Raw genomic sequence first — 20,049 nt, 5'->3', positions numbered from 1 at the left:
TGTATCACCTCATCTACAGCAACACTACGAACGCTCAGCGGCTGCCACAGAGAACAGAAAAATTATACGCCTAACAGTAAATGCTTACATAAGAACAATGTGTCTCGCCTGTTATTATTTACTGGCGTCATATACAACACCTAAATTCTGACATCAAGCTGACTTGTATCGACAATTAAGAGAGGCTGGTAATTTTCAGCTACTTCAATCTCATGCGATTTTTTGAAGAAGCTGCAACTGTTTGCTGGATTAAGCTTCCATTTAACTGCAATTATTAGGAGCTTGTAAGGCTGTTATATAATTCAATAGAATAATTAATAGTGTTCCACGCATTTCTATGTTATGAAATCAAATGTCATATGTTTGAAGTGCCAGTTTAGATATGTTACTCTTATACTCTGATGCGTGCCTCATGCTCTATGATCAAGACTTCGCAACTAATGAATATAGTCTACGGACAACTCATCGTGAGTTTTGATTGCCCGTGGTACCCAAAGTGCGCAGTCTCTCCGAGTTCAACGCCTCACCATACAAATAAAAATTATGGTATGTAAAATCGATTAGAATTGTTAATAGCAGATATAGAAAATCATATATTGTAATATAAGATTTTCTTTAGTTCGCAATCACCTATTATCTCAATTTATATGTAATACATTTCGTCAATGCAACGATAAAGAATACATGTCGCCAGAGGTGGGCAGTAGCGCGCTACATGTAGCGGCCGCTACTAGCGGCCGCTACATTTTCAGTAGCGGTAGCGGTAGCGGCTCTACATTTAAGGCAATGTAGCGGTAGCGGTAGCGCCCGCTACATATTTAAGTAGCGATACGAGGAATTGCCGCTACAGCGCTACCGCTACATTTATAGATAAAGCCTTTAGATTTTACATAAGGGGACCGGCTACCCTCCAACAAAACTTTTTTGTTTACAGACGGATCGTTTTGAAACTTGGTACACATATGTAAAACAGAAATCTCAGACCTTTTTGTTCATGTAAATTAAAAAAAAAATGAAAGAAAATATGGAATTAATAGAAAACGGCATATAAGGGGTACTCTAAAAATTTTTTATAACTTTTGCAAATTACTTGTTACAATGTCGAGACACATGTCATTCGATTTGTAACAACAATATCTAGCGACTGAAGAGCCCCGATTTTTTATTTTCTTCATCGTTTTTTTCGCGTTAATCCCATTTTTTCACATTTTTACCCCCCATCTTCCATCCCCTCCCCTATATAAGTCAAACCATGCACATATTAAAAAAATGCTTCTAGAGTCGCTAGGTATTGTTTTTACAAACCGAATGGTATGTCTCTCATTGCCGTAGCTTGAAAACTGTTGGAGTTATATTTTTTAAGATGGCTTTTTTTGGATTTTTAAATTGTTCAGGGGAGCCAAATAAAGTAAAATTCATTGAAAACAGAAGAATATGCCCAAAATCCCACTCCTCGCTCGCGTCACAGCTCAGTGACCCTCGGAGTCGGTGTAGGCCACCATCAGAGGCGTTAAGGTCGGGGCCCTGATCATTGACATGAAACCATTCCCTGTTTTTAATTAATAAAATCAATTCTTTTTTTTTGTTGGAATGGTGAGTGTGGGAGGCCTTAAAAAAAAGTAATTCTGGTATATCATCCCAACGTCGCTCGGAAGTAATTACCTAACTAATGGTTGTTTATTCTAATGATTAGTGTTACTCGCTATTCCGCCCTATTGGTCTCCTTGAAACATCAATGCTCAGAACACATGATAGTATGAAACATTTTAATCATATATAAATGATAAATATTTATCTACCGATTACGAGCAGCAACACGCAGCATACCAATCAGCGGGGCTATATACACAAAAGGAAATATCAAAATATTGTTTTAGTATTCGGTTCTAATCTGCTATGAAGGCAAACAAAAGAAGTTTGCTTTTGCTACCATACCATGGGCCCTACTATTTAATTATCAGTCATACTTTTGTCCTTACTTTTATCAGTCGTAAAGTCTCGGAATGTACGCTCTTCAGTGATTGTTCTGTTTGCTGACGTGCAGCTTGGTTCCTGTTTTAATAATATCGGTCTTATGAATTATAGCAAATTTGATTTTCCAGCTTTGGGAAATGTTTACCTTGTTGATGGGTTCAGCGCCGAGAGACCTGCGGAATGTCTTGGCATTGCCTAACTGAACTGAAGCTTTTGAAGCTGCAAAAGAACCAATGTTGACTCGTCACCATAGAGATATGAATTTGATTAATTAGACACTTATGATAATAAAATGAAACATGATCAATTCCCCAAATTCTTTGAATTGTTAAATAAATAAATATACTTCTAGAAGAAAAGATTTTGAAATTGAGTTAAATTTGTAATATTTTCGACATGAATTTCGCCAACACAATTATTATGCTAGTTGTAGGTAACATTCAAGATATATTTTGTATAAAATCAATTTTTATTTATTAAACAACTCAATTAATGTCTTTCGTATCCAATTCAATCGTGAAAGTGAACTTGGGGGTGACTGAAATAAATGTTCGGCGACTCACCCTTGACCAAAAGCTCGACGTCGTCGGGGTGACTGAGGCAGTTGGGGTCCAGGACGGGCGGGTCGAAGGGGTTCTTGGACTTGAGGGTCACCGTCCCGACGCTCTTGGGTCTGAGAAGTACGGGACTCATGGAGAAGCCATCTCTTCCTAGCGTCGGCTTATAATAATCTTGTACCTGGGAGCATATGAAGAAACTAAAGAATCCTGAAAGTTGTATAATTGAAACATTTAATGTACGAAAAAGTTACGGGTATGAAAAGATTTTATACATCGTAAAGGAAGGCAATACGGAAGTTTAGTGGAACCGGATAGAAGTCTAGTAGTGGAACCTGATAGAAGTCTTCAAACGATCGTCAGTGTTCGAAAGATGCGGTCAGAGGCCTGTTTTTAGATCTACTGTGAACAAGTCACGAAAATTACAAGAATCGGCGACAGGCCACATCAGGCCTATTCTTCAGCGTCAACATCACTATCATATGATAGGATATGATATTTAAATTGTCAACTGGACAAAATAGATGCTGAATAGTCAAGCACAGCATCATTCAAATGCAAACAAGGCGCATTGAGAATCAGCATGCCTGACATTTTCCAGTCAAGATGAGGTGTCTAACGACGAGACGCTGTGTCAACACAACATATAACGCCTGCAATAAAATCGATCTGTTTTTATTAAAAACGTACCTAAACCACAATTTTCTCGTACGATAGAAACAACAATGCAGCTGAAATGCGTTAATTGAAAACCATAAATCATGATTCTGCTCAGCCTCATAAGCTTTTTTGATCAAGGAACGATAAGTTAAGTGCAGTATTTACCGAGTGACGACTAATGTGTCATAGAATACTCATAATTTCATGTATTTCAGAGAGCTGTTAATTTCATGTACCTCTTAATTAGCCCGCGGCACCGTATACGAACTTACTGATTGTTTGAACTTGCCCAAGGTTAAAATGCCGTAATCTTGTCCGACCAGTTGCGATGCAAGCAGCACTTGGATGTCCGGAACGGTCGGCTCGTCCGGATTACCGACTTTTATAAAATACGAGGCACCAATACCAGGCGGAACGGTCATGGGGCCTGAAGATACATAGAAACTTACTTGGGTATTTAGCCCGGAATTTAATTGAACATTTCAGTTGGTGAGACATGAGGAAAGTGAATAAAAACGAATAAAATTCCTGCGAAAATTCTTTCCTGTGAAATACAGCTCGGTGAGCATGCAATTATTATTAAAGCAAGGAAGATTATCGAGCATGATCGAGAGCATATTTGCGTTATGAAGGCGTTTTTTTTTAAATTTCTACGAATTTTTCAATCCAAAACGACGCAAAATATACACAATAATGACACATCGGTCAGTAATGCTTGTAAAGAAACTAGATACGTGGTCGGAGGTGCAGCAAGGTAAGCTTTCCTTGAAGAAAGGGTTGTTTGTACTTTGTTTGGATGTTTGAAAACGAATTAACAGGGAAATTTATTCGAAATACAAAATTAATAATGAAGTTAGCAGGCAAAAACAATAAGCACTTCTTGGTCGAGGTCAATTATTATTAACCAGATAATTTTTGTGTACACGCCACTGTTTGGAAGCAAATTCAAGGAATAAATCATTTAGTATTTGTCCTTCGTCATCATTTAACCTCACTGTATTGCGGCGCTATTGAATGCTTGAAAAGCTTTAGTAATATCAAACAAAACAAGCATAGTTCTTTTTCTGCAGTAATATTTCTACGAAATTTGGAGATTTGTTGCTTGGCGAACTGGTTAAAGAAACATCGTTTTACGATAAAATATTTTGATGCCATATTCAACTTTAAAAATTTAGAATCCACTGAAATAGCGATAGATTCATTTAATGTACCAATCAAACCTTATTTTTTCAGTTTTTTTCTGCATAATAATCTTGAATCCAACAGAGCAGGAATAATTGTACATTATGTCGCGTTTTCTTATAACCAATTATTTTAACAAAAGAGTATAAATTATCAACAAATTTTGAAAATGAAAAAAATAGCTCACCTTCTCTCTTCTCCTGATAACGTAGCAACGCTGACGGTCCGAGGAGGGATAGAACGGACGACGAAATGTTCGGGTGTATCGTCCAATGTATTCCTTCTAGTAAAACATGATCTTTATAATTCTGGCCAACGCCAGGTAAGTCGACACTAGTTTTGATCTGAAATATAAATGTATTTTAAGGTTTCATCAAAATATAGAATAATAATCTCCAATTATAGTAATTATTTTAATTATAATTACAAGTAATCTTTTTACTCATTTTGTGAAGTATAGTGTTTCTACTCTGTAAACAACAAGGTACTCATCATCATGCACCCTCATTTCAAGCATTTTAACTTGTATATATACGTTTAACTTGTATGTATATATACGTTCAACTTTTACCTACATATACGTTTAACTTGTATGCACATATACGTTTAACTTGTATGTACATATACGTTCAACTTGTATGTACATATACGTTTAACTTGTAAGTACATATACGTTTAACTTGTACGTACATATACGTTTAACTTGTATGTACATATACGCTTAACTTGTAAATACATATACGTTTAACTTGTATGTACATATACGCTTAACTTGTACGTACATATACGCTCAACTTTTATCTACATATACGTTTAACTTTTAAGTACATATACGTTCAACTTTTATCTACATATACGCGGGACGTTCAACTTTTATCTACATATACGCGGGACACTCACCCCGAGTTTATCAAGTTGTTCCCGTGGTCCGATCCCCGACAGCATGAGCAGCTTGGGAGCGTCAGCGCCGCCTGCTGATACTATCACTTCTCGCCTCGCGAACGCTCGCTTCACCTGATCAGGAAGCGATAAGTAATTATGACTCGGTAATGAAAAAAGCTGTTCATAATCAGGTAACGTTACCAAAATTTCTTGCTCAAGAATTCTAACGAGCTATGAAAATATTCAAGTAACCTATTCATCAAATAAATGACCAGATATTCGAATTTTAATTTCTTAATAGACGCTTTTGAAAATGATTTGAGGCTGCGAATGAAGAAAAAATAAATTTGCAGTTAAGAAAGCAAGAAATTCAACATGGCTTTAATTTTTTTAATACTCGTCCGGCTGCTGAATCAAAAGTCTATTTCACAGTCTATTTTTTTCGGAAAAATCATCTGAAAATAGAATTTGAAAAATGAAAAATACTCATTACACTACCTTATAGATTGAAGAATAATGAATTTATTTTGCGCTCAATTGGACTATGTAACTGATTTTCTGGTATTTATGTTGTACAGTGTAGACTAAGCTGTACCTTTCTCTCCCAATACGCAAGTATTTTGAAGTTTAATGGACGTTGTAACTGTAATAGTCTTTACTTCATCCTTTAAATTGCTCCCAGCTAGTCTTCAATGTCAATATAAAATATATATTTTAAGTATTTGATGCAAAAGAATTTCATGCAATTGTATTCTTGTTATGGGAGTTAATTATTTATTTGGTAAGCTAATTTTGCTCACAAGTTGGAACTATAATTGGATCTACCGCTTAATTCTCAACTTGCCTTGTTTCTATGAACGTATCGCACTCCAATGGCAGCATTGTCGTCATTCAGGATGATCTGAAAAAATAAATCTTTGCGTTAAATTAAAAAGCATTAAAAATATTTTGAGTGCTTTTAAATATTATAGAAGCATTGAAAATATATAATGCTTTATTAATAATATATATTAAAAAAACATTAATGAATATATTTTATTCCACATTTATAACGATATCCTTCAGAAATTTTGAAGTTTTTTTCTGTAGTCTGCATTGGATGATCAATATTTCATTCTGCAGACAGTTATTAAGGTATCTTCTGGATCCTATCTAATTAAGTATTCGAGATAACCAATAATCATCATGGAGTGATAAACCTGGCAATAAGTTTTTTTTACTCACATGCAATACGAATATGTGCGCTCTGTGACCTTGAATTTCCGTCGCGTGTTTTTCAAGTTTGCGCAGTTAGGTTCCAAGTGAATAAATATTTGTTAGGCACTAATATTTCCTTTTAAATATATTTGAAATACATGCATGCACGTATATACGTTATATCATGCCTCGTATATGTTGAAATTTGCCTATTGGTTACATATTCTCCGTCTGTAACAACATATAGATTTTTGTATAGATATTCACAGCAATATGAAATTGCTGAATGCTAAGTTCGAAAGCATTTCCATAAGTTTTTAAAATATATTCCCTGTTTCATTCAGCGAAGTAAATCTACGATGACCTTTTCTCCTTCGTTTGAGAACGTGTTTTTATTAAGTATCCTAGACTTTGAAATGCTTGTTTCCTTATTGAAGGACGCAGTAAACCTGAGAACATTCTCACCTTGATCACTTGCGAGTTGATTTGCAGTTTCAGGTTTTGGCGCTGCAAGTTCGGCATCAAATAGGCGTCTGCTGATGTAACTCGTTGCCCATCACGAAGTGGTAGCTGTAATATGTTGCTTCCTAACGTATATTATAACGTAGTTATTGATATTAATGATAATCAAGCGTAATCTCTTGGTAAAAATATTATTTTGAAGTATTTTTCCCGAAATCTTATTGGTTTATGAAAATTTGCGCGAATAAAGAGCCGAGATCTTAAGAACCCCTTATCTTCTTCAAACCATTTATTTTAGCCAGTGTCCTTGCATTATTTTTATTGCATTGATCATTACTTGAGAGCACAAATTTTGGTTGCACAATCAGTTCTGTAATCAGAGTGGTCAGGAAGGNAAAAAATATAACTCAGTACTCACTGCAGTGAGTGACAGAGAGCGCATTTTCTCGTCGACGAAAACTTGAGGTCACGGATGGACGGACGGACAGACGGACGGACAGACAGACAGACGAACATGGCGAGCACAATAGTGCATTTTTTCCATAAATGAGAAAATGCGCTAGAGATAGAGAAATGTGCTTTGCCGTTCATCCAGCACTTGAACCGAATGAGGAAAAAATACGAGATTGGCAGGTTGTCAATAAATACTAGGCTGGAATAAAATATTCCTCGTTTACTGTAAACTAAATTTCAATCCAACACTCATGCATACGTAATTTCCTCATGAGAAAAGGTTTCCAAATTAAGTTCATTTCCAGCAGTTAGTAGTTTCATATTTATACTTACCCCGATAATTTAACAATTCTGTAGGAATTGCATTATACTTGAAAAACTTGCAATGCAAATATGTAAATATTAGCAAATATATAAACTCGAAATTTTTCGTACAAATCATGTCGTCTCACAGAGATCATTGAACGCATGTCCGTGATTAGGTCGTACGCAGAGCTGGGCAGCGCTACTTTGAAATGTCGCGGCCGCTACCGCTACCGCTACATGCTCTAAATGTAGCGGGCGCTACCGCTACCGCTACAATTGCTTAAATGCAGCGCTGCTACCGCTACCGCTACATTGTCTTAAATGTAGAGCCGCTACCGCTACCGCTACTGAAAATGTAGCGGCCGCTACATGTAGCGCGCTACTGCCCACCTCTGCTTGTAGGCCTTTTAAACTATTTTATGACTTTAGGAAATGAGAACTATTTTAGGAAAAGAATGTTCAGCATATTAAGCTAATCTCAAGATCGAGAGTAACCGGTTAAAACCTGCCCCGAAAATATGACAACCAAAAAGCATACTCAAGTCTGACCCCTTAACCAGAATGCCAGTTGATCGCCTCGGGATGCCGTTTGTCGACCTTGAACGCAACTTAACACAGACTTGCAGGATCGCTTTCACATAAAGTCATGTCACAATGCATTGTATTTTCATGACACCTTCTGTAGTAACTTGATTTTTATCATTAATCTGATAGTAAAAATTAATATTTCAAAATGATTTTAAAAATCTCTGGAATGTTTCCTTTCACGTAATCATCGTCTGCTAGGCGATGATTACGTCTAGGCGAGGTTGTATTAGTTAATTCAGCAAAACTAGTAAGTGAATTCATAACCACGAGTAAATTTTTCCTCCAAAATCGTCTTGCTTCTATTGAAACCCAAAGCAGTCCCTTGCTAGAATTGGCAGTGCACCAAGGCTGTTAAATTTTATGAATAGGTTTAAGTTATATCATAGAATGGGAACAAAGAACTTAAACAAAATTGCATGTTGATCTTGAAAAATACATAACTTTCGGAGATGGTCGCGAGTAAATTATGGAAAGCGTTTTGCACTTCGGAAATTTATACGCTTTGAATATTTTCTGCAAAGCAAGGCTGTTAAATAAACCCATTCCTAGTTTTGAATACATAGACAAGAAACGACTCGACCTTTTATTTTAGAACTTGAGGTGCTCGAGGTGTGAGCCAAAGACAACCGGACTAAAGCTTAAGGCAGCAGACGCATGAAGAAATTAGCACGAGACCAAACCGTTTGTTCTTCGATTGTCGTAGATCTTACATGAAGCACAATCGAGAATAACACGAAGCCTCGATGACTTCTTAACCTATTCGCTCATTGCGAGGAAAAAGTTCTTCTATAATAAGTTCACGTTTAATTTTCCCAATTATTGCTGTTCATATATAAGTTTAGTAAAAGTGTGCATATGAGTAGTACTTTGTGATGATTATATTATGAGTATTCGTTTTGGCGTTCACTATATTCAGCTTTGAGCTGACTTTAAACGAGCGACACTGTTATATGACGCAAGCTGAATCTGGCTGCTCTTCATGGTGCCGTTGGCTTACTAGATCGGCGAAGCGACTGCGGTCAGCTGCTGCATTCCCTGATCCATCTGTCTGTGAGAGATCAGATTTACTCATCATGACGTCCCCCAGGCCTCGCTTGTCTTATCGTGGATGCCGTGCCGACCGAAATAGGAGTCATGCTGCCACCTATCGAGCAGTGTGGGGCAACGGTGTGCTCATTATCACTGGCAATAGACCGTTGCTTCGGCTGCAATCATTTGTGCCGAGCTCTACGTCTGCGCATGCTGCTGCTGAGCATCGGCATGTGGGGAACCATAGGCCTCAAAACCTGCTTAGCGTTCGTGTTGATCGCTAATAATGTGTGCAGCCGTGTTGCCGTTATCGTTCGGCTGCCTCAACATACGTTCGCTGAATAACAAGTTTCTTATGTCATTCGCTCGCGCTCATTTGAAGTCGCCTTCCTGACCGAGATCTGGCACGACGCTGACGGTTTGAATCGCGCGTTTTCGCGTGAAGGACTACAGGCAGTCGAGCGCGCTGCCCCACATGCAACACGATGCCCTAGCGATGAATTACGGCGGAGTAGATATCGTCGCCAACAGAGGCATGCACCTTATCATTCGTGACATCGGCATTCAACACATAACCTTCGAGCTGTTATGTGCTAGAGCCACTTGTGCCTCGTTTACGGGCGTTGCAGTCACCATCTATACGTCCTGGATCGGTTGCCGTGGCGCGCGATTCTTTCGTCGAACTGAGCGATTTCTTCAGCAGACTTGGGACCTCATCTATCATGTCCTTATCACCGGCAATTCAAACGTTCGACTGGATCGCGTCGAAGACTCATCAGCACGTCAGCTGAACGCCCCTCTGGCCACCTTTGACATGGTTTGTCACGTGACCTTGCCGACGCACGACATGGGCGGACTGGGACGTTGTCGTCACGCGTGCTGACCTTCAAATTCAGTCAGTCGACATCATCGAGATTTCAGTAACCAATCATCGACCATATCAGGGGACGTTGCCAACCCTTACCTGCCGTCCGTGGCGCTGTCTCGACAGCGTTGAGACAGCGCATCCGCCGGTTGGAGAGTATCCAGAAAACTGCAGTCGACCCGACAAGGTCGGCCAGACTCACGGTTGAAGCTATCGGTCAACGATCTAGCGCAAATCTACAATACTGAGCTGACCTGTGCACTCGATGACCTCATTCCTACACGCACAGTTTGGATACCCCAACGAGTCTCCGATCCATGGTTCGACGATGAATGTCAAGTCTCGAAGCTGGGGATTCGACTGCTCCAGCGGGCTGTCCATCGGGCGAACAGACGCGGCTATCCTGCTGCTGCAGCTGCTGTGGCCTACGCCTGGCGAGATGCGCGGAGCAATTATATCGACCTTATTCAATCTTAAAGCGAGTCATTTTGGCGGCTGAGAGTCGACGCGCAACGCAGCGACCCTCGAGCGCTGTAGTCTTCGGTGGATAAACTCATGGAAACAGGTCACAGAGATGCTTCGGGTAACGAGCGTGGAGGAATTCCAAGCGGTTTTGGGGAAACAAAATTTCTGTTGTGCAAGGCACAGAAGCGTCGTCAACCGATGCTCCATCGGCAACATTTGCTCCATGCCCGTTCGACTACGTGGTGCAAGATTTCACTTGCTTCACAGCTGACGATGTCATCGCTGCAGTGCGCGCTGCCTAGCAAGCAGTGCGCCAGCGATCCGATGCCGACGTCGTTACTTAAGGGGAATGTCCTAACCCTAACACCTTTCTGCTCAAACTTTCCAACTGCTGCCTCACCGACGGCGTTGTTCCAGAGAATTTGCACTCCAGAGATCAGCTTACATTGCGCCTCTATTGAAAAAAACAGACCTTGACGCTTTTGATCCCAAGTCATATCGACTCATCTCTAACCTGTCAATTTTGACGAAACTCCTGGAATGTGTTGTGGCCTGACAGCTGAATATCCATCTTCAGCAGTCCGGTCTCATGCCTCGTCTCCAGTCTGCATTCAGTCATCTCCACTCAACGGAAACCGCCGTGCTAAAAGTGTTTTCAGATTTTCTCTATGCAGTGGCAATTGATACGGTCGACCACGCCACTTGATTGCGCCAACTTGACGTACCATTCGGCCTGCGCAGCTCAGTGCTGCGGTAGTTCGAGTCCTATCTCAGCAATAGATTCCAGTGTGTTCGGTATAAGAACTCTTCATCTACGTCATAGTTGGTCATGCGGCGTCCCACAGGGTTCAGTCCTTGGCCTGTGTTCTTCCTGTTATCCACTGTAGACGTATTGCACACAATTGATTCATATAGTTTGAATCCGCATATGTTCGCAGAAGACCCCCCAAATTTATGGCTATACGGTGCCCCGACAGACGTTGTAGCGTTGCAGATCCGGATGTGTGCCTGCATAGATGCCGTCTCAGGCTGGATGCGCTGTAACCGGATCCAGCTTAAAGCATCATAAATCAACTTTATTTGGTTTGCGATTGCTCGGCGCCAGCATCTGCTTGCGGTCAACCCTATTCGCGAGGGCAACGAGTTCGTCATGTCAGCGTCTTCTGTTCTCAACCTCGACATTCTACTGAATTTCCATGAACAATCACATTGCCAAAGTCACCACCGCTTATTTTGGCGCTCCGCGACGAATACGTAGCGGCGGTCCACGAGACCCTCGTGATGGCGCTCATTCTGACCAGATTGGACTGTGGTAAGTAATGCTCCACTCTATGGACTTCCGACCACAGCACTTAATAAAATGTAATCCGTAATGAACGTTGCTGCGCGACTCGTATGCAATATGCGGAAATTCGACCATGTGACGCCGATATTGTTCGATATTCACTGGCTGCGCACTCAGTTCAAGGTCGCTGTTCTAACGTTCCGATGCCTGCACGGAACGTGTGCGATTTCTCGCAGAATGTCTGCAGCGCGTGTCGGATCTGCCTCCTAGAAGACGACTGGGTCATCAACAGCAGACCTCGTCGTTCCATCTACACGTCTATATACCGGCGGCGACAGAGCGTTCCCGGTCGCCGCCGCCAGAACCTGGAACACTTTACCTGCTTCCTTAATATAGGGTCATTCGTTGCAGGTTTTTCGTCGACGCCTAAAGAAGGAACTATTTCGTAGAGCCTAGGTATTAAGTGCTTAGTCATTTATATCCGTTCTCATACTTTCTCGTGTCTATTTATTTAATCGCTGGCTAGTAAACTTCTGTGTAACGTGCCCTCGAAGTTCGATTGACGCCACAATCACTGCTACATAGAATAACACTAATACTTTCTTATCAAATTATCAACTTTAAAGCTATTTTGTAATATAAATGTGAACTATGACGCCATGAAGAAATAAATATTCAATAAGAGCATAGAAACCGGATTGACGCCACAAGAAAAAAAATAGAGAAATGTGCTTTGCCGTTCATCCAGCACTTGAACCGAATGAGGAAAAAATACGAGAATGACAGGTTATTAATAAATACTAGGCTCTAATAAAATATTCCTCGATCACTGTAAACAAAATTTCAATCCAGCACTCATGAATACGTAATTTTCTCAAGAGAACGGGATTTCAAATGATGTTAATTTCCCAGAAGTTAGTAGTTTCATATATACTTACCCCGATAATTCAACAATTCTGTAGAAATTGCATTATACTTGAAAAACTTGCAATGCAAATATGTAAATACAAGCAAATATATACAAAACTCGGAATTTTTCATACAAATCATGTTGTCTCACAGAGATCATTGGAGTGCACTTGAACGCATATCCGTGATTAGGTCGTACGCAGAGCTGGGCAGCGCTACTTTGAAATGTCGCGGCCGCTACCGCTACCGCTACATGCTCTAAATGTAGCGGGCGCTACAGCTACCGCTACAATTGCTTAAATGTCGCGCCGCTACCGCTACTGAAAATGTAGCGTAGTAGCGCCCGCTACATGTAGCGCGCTACTGCCCACCTCTGGTCGTACGCAGGAGCGCATGGATCAGGGCCAACACGCATGATGGCGCACATTGTTATCGCCCACACATGTGCTCACGCATGCACAATGGCGTCAACGACAATAATGCTGAAAATAACGAGGGTTCGCTCATTCGCTTATTTGATTATACAATGCGCCATTATCACGTTCAGTGAATGGTATGCTGTGTGCTTCACTGTTTAGTCCTTACCGCCAATGTACAATATATTCATAAAAATATATATTAATAAACTGCGGTATATTCATATACTCATATACTGGGCGTCAACGACAGTAATGCCGAAAATAACGAAGGTTCGCTCATTCACTTATTTGATTATACAATGCGCTTATATCACATTCAGTGAATAGTATGCAGTGTGCTTCAATGTTTAGTCCTTACCGCCAATATACAATATATAAAATATATTCATCAAAAATAATTAATAAACTGCGGTATATTCATGTATTGTACTGCTGGAATGCCATTTATCCTAGCGACTGAACTAAATGAGCTTGACGACAGTTAAATGTGAATTTGATACTATTTCTCGAAACAGATGTCGTCAATTCAAAGAATTTGCCGTTAACGAAAAGTTTGTTTTGTAAAAATATTACCACTTCAATCAGGTTCTATATTGCTAGCCATAATGCACAAACTGTGCTGATTTTATGGACATGAGCTTCTTACGTAATTTGAGATTGGACGGAAAACACGATATTCCACGAAAACGAATTTAGAGAAAAACATGTTACGAATAAATTCGTATACAGAAGGCATAACATAACATAACATAACATAGTGATGTCGGCGCTGAAGTGTAGGCCTGATGTGGCCTGTCGCCGATTCTTTTCCTTTTCGTGCCTTGTTCATAGATCTAAACTCGTGTCATTTGACCGGATCTTTTCATGACTGACGATAGTTTGAAGTAGCTACTAGACTTCCACCGGGTTCGATATGTCTTTAACTTGAAAATGAATGTTGTACATTCGAAACGTCGCTCAATATTAAAAATGTCTATCGGTAATTTGATTTTCAATCTTCCAACACCTACGAAGAATTTAGTGCGACTTATTGAAAAAACTAACAAGAAGCTAATTAATAAAACTAATCCCTGGTCTTTAACAAAACTTGCTTAAGAGTTTAACTTGTATGTACATATACGTTTAACTTAACTTAACGTATGAATGTACATATACGTTTAACTTGTAGGTACATATACATGGGACACTCACCCCAAGTTTATCAAGTTGTTCCCGCGCTCCAATCCCCGACAGCATGAGCAGCTTGGGAGAGTCAGCGCCGCCTGCTGATATTATCACCTCTCGCCTCGCGAACGCTCGCTTCACCTGATCAGGAAGCGATAAGTAATTATTACTCGGTAATGAAAAAAACTGTTCATAATCAGGTAATGTTACCAAAATTTCCTGCTCACGAATTCTTACGAGCTATAGAAATATTCAAGTAACCTATTCATCAAATAAATGACCACATAAGTGAATTTTAATTCCTGAATAGACTTTTTTGAAAATGATATGAGACTGCGAATAAAGAATTAATCAAATTGCAGTTAAGAAGGCAAGAGGCCTAAATTTTTTTAATATCCTTCCGGCTGCTAAATCAAAAGTCTATTTCACAGGCATTTTTTTCGAAAAATCATCGGAAAATAGGCTTTAAAAAATGAAAAATACTCATTATTCTACCACATACATTTTATAATAATGAATTTATGTTACGTTCAATTGGACTATTTAACTGATTTTCTAGTAACTTATTAATGTTGTACAGTGTAGACTGAGCTGTACCTCTCTCGCCCAATACGCAAGTCTTTTGAAGTTTAGTCGATGTTGTAACTGTATTAGTCCCTGCTTCATCCTTTAAATAGCTGCCAGTTAGTCTTTAATGTCAATTGAAAAATATATATTTTAAGTATTTGATGCAAAAGAATTTCATGCAATTGCATTCTTGGTATTAGAGTTAATTATTTTTTTGATAAGTTAATTTTACTCACAAGTTGCACAAGTTGGAACCAATTGGATCTATCACTTAAACCACTTGCCTTGTTTCTATGAACGTATCTTACTCCGATGGCAACATTGTCATCATTCAGGATGATCTGAAACAAAAATCATTGCGCATCGTCAAGCCTTAATTAATATATTTTATTCCACATTTATAACGATTTCGTTCAAAAATTTTGAAGTTTTTTGTAGTCTGCATTGGATGATTATTATTTCAATCAGAAGACATTTATAAGGTATCTTGTAGATCCTATCTAATTTATTATTCGAGATAACCAATAATCATCATGAAGTGGTAGACCTGGCGATAAGTTTTTTTTACTCACAAGCAATACGAAAATGTGCGCTCTGTAACCATGAGTTTACGTCGCATGTTTTTTACAGTTTGTGCAGTTAGGTTTCAAGTGAATAAATACTTGTGACTAATATTTACTTTTTAAATATATTTGAAATACATGCACACGCGTATATACATTACAGCATGCCTCGTATATGTCGAAAATTGTCTGTTGATTATATATTCTCCGTCTGCAACGACATACATTCTATACATATTCACAGCAATGTGAAATAGCTGAATGCTGCATTAGAACAGCATTTGCAAAAGTTGTCAAAATATTGTCCCTGTTGTATTCAACGAAGTAGACCTACGATGACCTTTTCTCTTTCGTTTGAGAGCCTGCTTTTTAAGAATCCTACACTTTCAAATGCTTGTTTCCTTTTTAAAGGACGCAGTAAACCTGAGAACATTCTCACCTTGATCACTTGCGAGTTGATTTGCAGTTTCAGGTTTTGGCGCCGTAAGTTCGGCATCAAATAGGCGTCTGCTGATGTAACTCGTTGCCCATCACGAAGTGGTAGCTGTAATATGTTGCTTCCTAACGTATATTATAACTTAGTTAATAATAATAATGATACACAAGCGTAATCTTTTGGTAAAAATATTATTTTGAGATATTTTTCTCGAAATCTTATTGTTTATGAAAATTCGCACGAATAAAGAGCCGAGATCTTTAGAACCACTTATCCTCGTCAAACCATTTATTTTAGCCAGTGTCCCTGCATTATTTTTATTGCATTGATCATTACTTGAGAGCACAAATTTTGGTGCACAATCAGTTCTGTAATCAGAGAGGTCTCGGAATATAATGTACTTGTGGAGACATCAGTAAGGAATGTGAAGAATAGACGTTATTGATCGTCAATTTAGGCGCTTGTGAATGGGGACAGCAGTGGCGGCCAGTAAAACTTTCAGGCGCAATTACAGTCTTGTTGTGAGCGACTGGCCATGAAAGGAACCTGTAACCATTTACACAAGGCCAGTAATATAATATTTAATCGCTATTTGCATTTTAATATTGTACCCGAATGCCCTATTTTCCCCCTGTACAAGCACCTATTCTCACCAATTTTTGTGTCTGTGTTGTAGTCAATTTCTTCAAGTCCAAGTTCCTTGCCGGCCTCGATGGCAAGTTTACCAACGGGCGGCATCCAGCCAACTTTCTGTACGCTCAGAGGACCTCCAATCCCATGGAACGGGGCTGCGAATCAATTAATACATAATATAAAAAATTAAGTTCAACCATTATGTACCTAGTTTGACGGATTGGCGTATATAACTATAAATTCTAGATAGAAAACGACCGATAAATTGCAGACATGAAAACTAAGTCTGTGCGTGCTTGCAAGGAGGTCATAATTACAACACAACGTATTACGAAGTTCATTAATTGCCGTCTTGCATCTAATTGTACACAACGTTAAATGCTTGTTATTTTATTCCAGAGAAAATTGAACAATTCGCACATATGATCAACTATATAACCAACTCTCTCCTGAGAGTAACTCAAGTTACCAGCTAATTGAGCACGATTGGCCTGGACAACGGTTGATATATAGAAGAAAAATGGCTGTAAAATATGCATAATTTGAGTTTAATATAGTTTATAACTGAAAGCCGTCTCTATGAGGCATGCTATTCCTTACGTGCCCTTTTAATATTATTGTTCAGGATTCATCGAGTTACAGAGATTACCATCTTCCGGCTTCTACCATCTTACCATCTTTTGGCTCCAGAGGACTCCGGTAGTCTTCAGATTTCTTAAAGTATTTCAATACTGTTTTCCAGTCCCAGCCTGGGTTTCCTAACTGGGCCCAATTGTCGTAATCTTGTGGGTTGCCGCGGCTGTGCACCATCAGGTTAATGGCGCCCGTCCCGCCGATCATTCTGCCTCGTGGGTATGTCAGTTCCTGAAAGAACATTACACCGCTAATTAATCAATCAAACAAATTGCTAGTTTTTGCTAAGAAAAACGTATCAAGCATTTTCTTGCGTAATCACAGGATGCAATTTTGAACGAGTCGCTTTTCATTTCACACTACTAATTTAGTGTTCGATACAAGTTCAGTTAGCTCTGTAACGAAGCTATCCCAACTAGTTCCCTGCTTGCTCGCGACAATTTGGTGAAACCCATTCAAGCAAATACTTGATTCATTCATTTGCATTATTTTTTGTGCATATTTATTGCTAGAGAACAATACATAATTTTTAAAATCACGTAAATGCTTCTCAATCTTTTTTCAGAATTAATCTACAGCTTTCTAATAACAATCATGTAGGGAAAATTAATTATTTTCACTATGAAGAAACCTACTGCATTGCAGTTCATTCAAAGGCAGATAGTTTTTCGTTGGCATAACAAATGCGGCATATGCGTGCGTGTAAAGGGGGAATATGAATGTAAAATACTGACACATGCCAAAGAAATCTCATGGTGTAAAAATAACATGAGGATCTATTCTGTGATAAAATGTGTTATTTACCATCAATGATTGACACATGCAAAACATACGTTGCGAATACACTTGTTGCAGGAAAGATTAGAATTTTAAGGTTACGATGTATCAACACAAGTATTTGTTCTTATAACATATACTGTTTATGTTGTTTTGTTATTCGACTAACCTATGCTATAGTGCTCAATAATATAACAATCTATTGAATGCCTGTCGTCTTTATGGTCGGATGATGTGGCAAGTTAAGCCATGTATAAATAATGAATTTATTAAACATGAAATCTTCATGATAAAAAATTTATAAGAAAGATATATGGTTAGTCAATCCAATCGACGGTAACAACCCGTATTAATTAATGCATATACAATCTGCTCACCTGAAACTATTTGAGGCATCACAGACGAATCCATGATACGCAAATTCTTGACGCCGCGAACCCTAGGAAAATAATAAATAATAAATTACATGACAATTTTTCCATCTTTCAAAATATGGGTTAGAAAGCTAATATGCATGCGTTCAAAGATACGCATATAAAATGAGGTCCAGAATTCTATGGCTACAGCAAAATGTGAGCAGATAATGTGGAAGAGTCATAAGAATGCACAAGTATCGCTCATCAACACGCAAGACATTTTTAAATGAATTCTTCTTTTATATTCTCAATGCTCGTATCTTCATGATCGTACATTGAAAGTAAATGTAAATGGTTAATAAATTAAGTAAATGGTGTCTATATTAAGTAAATGGTGTCATAAAGACAGCAAAGTCAGACTTAAGCCGCGGGGTCACCACCCCCATGGGGTCGGAGTCTGGAGCCATCTTGCAGGTGCCGCTGATGTGCGCCATCACACCCGCCATGCCACGGATGTGGCATCTCCAGTAGTCGTCTGACTGATACTCCAGGTGAGCGCAGTCAGGGAATGGCTGAAGATAGTAAAGAAGTTCAGTTCAAGTGTTTTTATTGCATGAAAATAGGTCACGATGCAGCCCGCCAATATAGCATGACAAATTCAAGGCCGGGATACAAGAAATTCTGGTATATCATCCCAAAGTCGCTTGGAAGGAACTACCTAACAAATGGAATAGAATAGAAGAGTCGGCACTGAAGAAATAGGCCAATGGCCTGTTACCGATTCTTGTACTTCTCGTGACTTGATTCACAAGGGATCCGGCCTCTGGAACCCAATCTTTCCATAACTGACGATTAGAAACTAATGGTTGTTTATTCTGATGATTAGTGTTACCTGCTATTCCGCCCTATTGGTCTCCCTGAAACATTAATGCTCAGAAAAGATGATAGTCTGAAACATTTCAATCAATTGTAAATGATTAATAATTATCTACCGATTACGAGTAGCAACACGCAGCAACCCAATCATAACATAAAATCAACACGCGGGGTCATATACATAAAAGGATATATCAAAATATTGTTTTAGTATTCGGTTCTAATTTGCTATGAAGGCAAACCAAAAAGAGTGTGCTTTTGCTACCATACCATGGGCCTTACTTTTGTCAGTCGTAATGTCTCGGAATGTACGCTTTTCAGTGACTGTATTGTTTGCTTATGTTAGCTGACGCGCTGCTTGGTTCCTGTTTTAATAATATCAGTCTTAAAAATTATAGCAAATTTTTTTTTCCAGCTTTGGGAAATGTTTACCTTGTTGATGGGTTCAGCGCCGAGGGACCTGCGGAATGTCTTGGCATTTCCTAACTGAACTGAAGCTTTTGAAGCTGCAAAAGAAAACATGCATGTTGACTCGTCACCATAGAAATATGATTAATTAGACACTTTGGTACTAAAATTAAATATGATCAATTTTCCCAAATTCTTTGAGTTGGTAAATAAATAGATATACTTCTAGAAGAAAAGAGTTTGAAATTGAGTTAAATTTGTAATATTTTCGACATGAATTTTGCCAACACAATTATTATGCTAGTTGTAGGTAAAATTCAAGATATATTTTGTATAAAATCAATTTTTTATTCATTAAACAACTCAATTAATGTGTTTCGTATCCAATTCAATCTTAAAAGTG

At 38.8% G+C, this 20,049-nt stretch overlaps 1 protein-coding gene and 1 long non-coding RNA gene across 2 annotated transcripts; both read right to left on the bottom strand.

Moving 5' to 3' along the window:
• Window positions 1-3,430: 3,430 nt before the first annotated feature.
• On the bottom strand, window positions 3,431-17,454 carry LOC108674290 (glucose dehydrogenase [FAD, quinone]-like). The gene is made up of 7 exons (XM_047882723.1): window positions 17,271-17,454; window positions 16,617-16,751; window positions 15,967-16,088; window positions 15,249-15,305; window positions 14,425-14,538; window positions 4,561-4,717; window positions 3,431-3,618 (listed from the first exon to the last, which is right to left on the bottom strand). The coding sequence occupies exons 1-7, from the start codon at window positions 17,434-17,436 to the stop codon at window positions 3,431-3,433; spliced, it is 939 nt and encodes a 312-aa protein (XP_047738679.1). The 5' UTR covers window positions 17,437-17,454.
• Window positions 17,455-18,383: 929 nt separating this feature from the next.
• On the bottom strand, window positions 18,384-19,739 carry LOC108674293. Its single transcript, XR_001931034.2, has 3 exons — window positions 19,671-19,739; window positions 18,783-18,934; window positions 18,384-18,445 (listed from the first exon to the last, which is right to left on the bottom strand). It is a non-coding gene; the product is annotated as an uncharacterized LOC108674293 (long non-coding RNA).
• Between the last annotated feature and the right edge of the window lie 310 nt (window positions 19,740-20,049).

Source organism: Hyalella azteca, unplaced genomic scaffold (genome assembly GCF_000764305.2).
Source record: "Hyalella azteca isolate HAZT.00-mixed unplaced genomic scaffold, Hazt_2.0.2 contig11121, whole genome shotgun sequence".
NCBI classification, from domain to species: Eukaryota; Metazoa; Arthropoda; class Malacostraca; order Amphipoda; family Hyalellidae; genus Hyalella; species Hyalella azteca.
This window is presented reverse-complemented; position numbering and strand designations above follow the sequence as displayed.